At 40.7% G+C, this 5,000-nt stretch overlaps 1 protein-coding gene across 4 annotated transcripts in view; it reads right to left on the bottom strand.

The window, feature by feature from the left end:
• dus3l (dihydrouridine synthase 3-like (S. cerevisiae)) overlaps positions 1–5,000 on the bottom strand; it is an 8,453-nt gene that overhangs the window by 2,373 nt on the left and 1,080 nt on the right. Inside the window, exons 2-10 of one of the 4 annotated variants that reach the window (XM_017485175.1) lie at positions 4,531–4,624; positions 4,097–4,189; positions 2,666–2,927; positions 2,169–2,290; positions 1,712–2,036; positions 1,397–1,486; positions 1,247–1,288; positions 889–1,041; positions 589–705 (exon numbers count right to left, since the gene is read on the bottom strand). In XM_017485175.1, coding sequence (XP_017340664.1) covers positions 589–705; positions 889–1,041; positions 1,247–1,288; positions 1,397–1,486; positions 1,712–2,036; positions 2,169–2,290; positions 2,666–2,927; positions 4,097–4,189; positions 4,531–4,624 — 1,298 coding nt within the window. The other 3 variants (XM_017485179.3, XM_017485178.2, XM_017485176.2) reach the window with 3 other exon arrangements.

Here is a 5,000-nt window from a genome sequence, read left to right on the forward strand (position 1 = left end):
GTGACAGGTCTGTGGGTGAGAGATCAGAAGAAAATGTCCAGGTGAATGTTTTTGGGTGTCTCTGTGCCCATGATAGTCTCAGCTTCCTGACGGGAGTGGAACCTGATGTGGTCTCCTGCTGTTGTAGCTCATCCTCCTCAAGGCCTCTGAGTTGAGGTGTATTTCTGCTCATAAATCATATGAAGAGTGATTATAGGAGTTCATATATCTTTCCTCTCAGCTCAGACCAGTCTGATCATTCTCCTCTGATCTCTCTTATCCACAGAGTTTCAGCCTGTAGACCCCCCCACACACAGATGTTTTAAGTTTTTCGCACTGTTCTGTGTAAACTCTAGAGTCTGGTGTGTGTGAGAATCCCAGGAGATCAGTTTCAGTTTCTGAAATACTCGACCCAGCCCTGGGGATGAAAGCTGGTTTATCGCCATTTTGTGCTTTCTGCTCTCTAAACTTGGAGTTTTGTGGGCGTCATCAAACACAAATCTGCTGTGGTGAGCATGTGTACCTTCTAACAGCTGTAATAAACAGTCGAGGTGTTGTTATTGTTTTGTGTGTGTGTGTGTGTGCGTGTGTGTGTGTGTGTGTGTGTACCTTCTTGTACACTAGGTCTATAGGACAGCCAGAGTTGATGTCCACAAAGTCAACGTCGATGTTGTGGTTGAGGAGTTCAGCACAGCGGGTCATGGAGTCAGGGAAACATCCTTCCAGCTGAAACCCACAAAATCACCATGGCAACCGCTCTCGTCGCTATGGTTGTTTTGTATTTGTATATGTGAATACTAATATAGATGCACTCTCAGGTCACATGACTGAACTGAAATTCTCTGGCCTTATAGTGTGTGTGTGTGTGTGTGTGTGTGTGTGTGTGCGTGTGTGTGTGCGCGTGTATACCTGCACTCCAAACACATCCTCAGTGTGGTGTCTCTTGAGCAGAGCCCACTCAGACGTCTGACCCTGCAGCAGGTTGGTGCACATGGCCATCTCTCCACACGTTATATCAGCTCCAAAACGCTTACACACACGCCGGAATGGCAGGTTCCCACACTGTACGTACACACACACACACACACACACACACACACAGAGACACATACACTTATACAAATACAGAGCAGGGACACTGTCCATAATAAACACAAACGTCTTACATTTGTCTATATAATGGAGCATGTGAGCGTGCACACGCACACACACACACGCACACACACACACGCACACACACACACGCACACACAAACCAGTAACTCACCGTTGTTAATGGAGCCAGGTAGAGCTTGTCTCTGAAATCTACCTGTGTGAAAGGAAATGAAAGCATATTATTTTGGGACGGAGTCTGAATCAGGATTGTTCACTTCCTCTGGACTCTTAAGATGATGGAGCACAGTGCTCACTGCTCTACCTGCTTCTTCTCACATGGGCGCAGTTTGATGATGTCATCATCCGTTAATGGCCCAATGGTCTTCACAGGAGGTGGCTTCGTCTGACTCTCCTATAAATCAGACCAGAAAAATAAGTGAAGGAGTCGTGGCCTCCATGTGTCAGTCACAATAATGGAGGCGTGGCCTACATATGTCAGTCACTTTTAAGGCAGTGTGGCCTCCGGCTGTCAGTCACAATAAAGGTGGCATTGCCTCCAGGTGTCAGTCACAATAAAGGAGGCACGGCCTCCGCCAGTCAGTCACAACAAAGGAGGCGTGGCCTCTGACTTTCATACCTCAGTTTTGAGCTCAGCAGCAGGACCTTCCTGTCTGGTCTCACTCTGGCTCACTTCCTCTTCCTGTCTCAACTCATTTGGTGTGTTTTCAGACATGGACGACTTCCCGTGTTGTTTTTTCCCCGCGCTGATGCTCTTGAGGAAGTTCTCCGAGCTTTTGAAGGACACTTGTTTCTTTCTGAGACGTCTCTGGAGCTCTTTATCCAGACTGTTCCGCACAGTTTCTGTTCTATCGAGGCTTTTACGGAGCTCCTCGTTCACCAGGTTTTTGTAATCTGGGCCTGTGTGAGCTTTAGCAAACCTGCAGGTGACTCCATATGGACATCTACACACACACACACACACACACACACAGTAATCAGTTATATTTCTGTATAGTATTTATGTATATACTGTTATCATGGACATGTTCCGTTTGTTGATGAAATGTCAGTGATGTGATGTGTTAATGTCGCACCTGCCGAAGGTGTCGTAAAGGTAACAGGTGTCTCCCAGATCTTCCGGCTTGGTGGACATGTAATCAGCCACGTCATGGATGAACTTACACTTCTCACCATAGAAACACTTCCTCTCAGACTCCTGCGGGAAAAAAACAACACCACCACAATTACGTCAAACTCAATTCAACAAACATTTATTTTTCACCAATTTCAGGATATTTTACAATACACTGATCCTTGAGGCTAATATTTTATGTTTTTATTAATAATAATCCCGATTAAAATCCATCCCTGACATTATTAGGAGCTTATTTATAATATAGTAAATACTAAGAATAGTAATAGTTTTCTTTATTATTATATATATTTTATTAATAATAACAATAAAAAAAGTATTCAATATTTCCTTGCATTTATTTACTATTTAAACTTAAATAAACATGAATAAAAATATACATAATAAAGTGACTGTGCCACCAGGTGTGTGTGTGTGTGTGTGTGTGTGTATAAACACCTGAATGAGTGAGGGGCAGAGTCTTTGAGCCTCATAGCTGTGAGGTTTCAGGTGAGGTCTCGACTTGTTCTGGCCTCTCCGTTTCTTCTTGTCCTTTGTCTGTTCATCACCGTCCACTTTCCGCTTCTTCGTCTCCGGTTCTCTGCTCTGTTCCTCCGCTCCATCTATGGGAACTTCAGCTGATGCTTTCTCATCTTCAGCTTTCTCGCTCTTGAATCCAGTGGCCAGGAACTCATAAAAATTCTCTTTGTTTGTGATGTACCTGCATGTGTAGAATGTCAGAGTAAAACTGATCGTTGATGGAAAACATTGTATTATGCCAAGTGCACGTTGACCAATTGATGGGTTTTGCCGATTAATCAGCACCGATAACTGATCGCTGGAACTATGGGATATCAGCAAAAATCCGCCCTCATAGTTTGTTCTGGGTTGCGGAGGGTCTGCTGTCATTTTACGGTACAAGAGCGGCCTCTAGAGGCGAAATTAAAACTATCACTGGCTAATTTTGTTGGGCTATCTGAAGTTTTTTTTGAGAAATTTTGGACTTCTCTACTTTTATTTGATATTTGGAGCGTTACTTTTGGTTCAGTTTGGCTGTATCTTTTATTTACTTTAATATTTATTAGTAGCTAATATATATTACTAATTATTTCGTTTAAAAAGTACAGGACATTTTCATCATACAGTCAGTGTTGCTTATTTCTGTAATAAAGCAGAAATATTTTACCCTGAGTTTTATGTCTTCATGCAATATCAATTTTAATAACCATCAATAGATGAATCGGTTTTCAGCAGGTAGGTACCGCCCGACTTAATCATCGGTAAAATCTACTATCCGTCCACCTCTAATGCAAAGTAAGGAATAAAACGCTTGGGAGGTGCCATTATAGGAAAATAATCAACACCAGGCTTGTGTAATGCAGGCCACAGACACGAAGCAGTGTTACTGTTATCTCCCTGGAGTTGATTATTTTCCAATAACATCACATCCCAAGTGTTTTATTCCTCTTACACCACAGGAACTTGCAAAGGATTACAATGTTTTACTTATTTAAAAAATTACACATTATACAGTTCATAAATAGTTATAGAATTGCAAAATGTCTGCAAAAGAAGTTAGTTCCTGTTGTCACTTACGTTATAGCAGGTATAAACACTCATTCCCTCACCAGCCCTCTCTTTATATATATTTAAGTTAATAGGAGAAAACAAATAAAATGCAGAAAATGAGAAACTCGTCTGTCCTGAAGATGTCAGAAAATCTCACGTTACAGCTATAACTCTGACTGTTACTATAGAAACAATAACATATTAGAACGAGAGCGTTAATATAAGGCTGTGATTTGCAGCTGCACTACTGTCAGAGCTGCTGTTATAGAAATCTAATCAACACCTTCTGACCAATCACAATCCAGAATGTGATGAACTTACTGTGTCTTCAGAGCCGCTTCTCCTCTGTCTGTGGTCTGAATTGTGCTGCCCTCTGCACTGTTCACATCACCACCCTCCATCCTATAACTACAACTACACCACCACAAACACAATCATCATCAGCAGCAGCAGCGTAAAGAGTCTGAGCAATGTTATTAAACAAGTTAATTCAATAATCTGGGTAATAAACTCAGAGCTACTTATACATTAAGAAAAAAAAATCATTTAGTAAATATATATATATACATATAAACAAGCTATATGGCCTGGCCAATAAACAATCAACACACCGTTTAATAAAAGCTCCGTTAATAAACTTAACTGCTGTTTTACTCCAGAACTTCAGCGTGGATGAACATTAAGATCCTAGCATATACATGCAGTCATTTATTTTTTTAATATAATTACAACGACACAGTTGACTGGAAACTCACCCACATAAACGTGACAGGGTAGCGGTGTTACACTGAAATGTGTCCGGGCGCAGCACCAAGCGCCCGCATTTTAATTCCGACCCGTATCTCAACGCTATTAAACATTATTTATTATTAGTTTATGTGTGCAACACACACAGTACAAATTCATACACATTAGTTCATGAAAAGTCCAACTATAAAATAATAGAGTCCCACACACTTTGGTCTTTGAACAAAAATTTGCTAGATTTTTTTCCTTTCCAGTTCTAATACTTTTAAAAACTACATCACTTGATACAAATTGTTGGTCAATAGTCATTCTAAATCGTGTTTTCCAGTTTTTATTTAATCAAACACATAAGGCGTCATGCTCACTTTTGGACATTTTTTTTTTTTTAAATTGCAATAAAAAACCGAAACCATGTTAATTTCTATCATTAAACCTATCGTTTTCATTTTGTCCCACACCTCTTTTGAGAGATAACAAT

The sequence above is a fragment of the Ictalurus punctatus genome, chromosome 14, assembly GCF_001660625.3.
Source record: "Ictalurus punctatus breed USDA103 chromosome 14, Coco_2.0, whole genome shotgun sequence".
Lineage (NCBI taxonomy): Eukaryota > Metazoa > Chordata > Actinopteri > Siluriformes > Ictaluridae > Ictalurus > Ictalurus punctatus.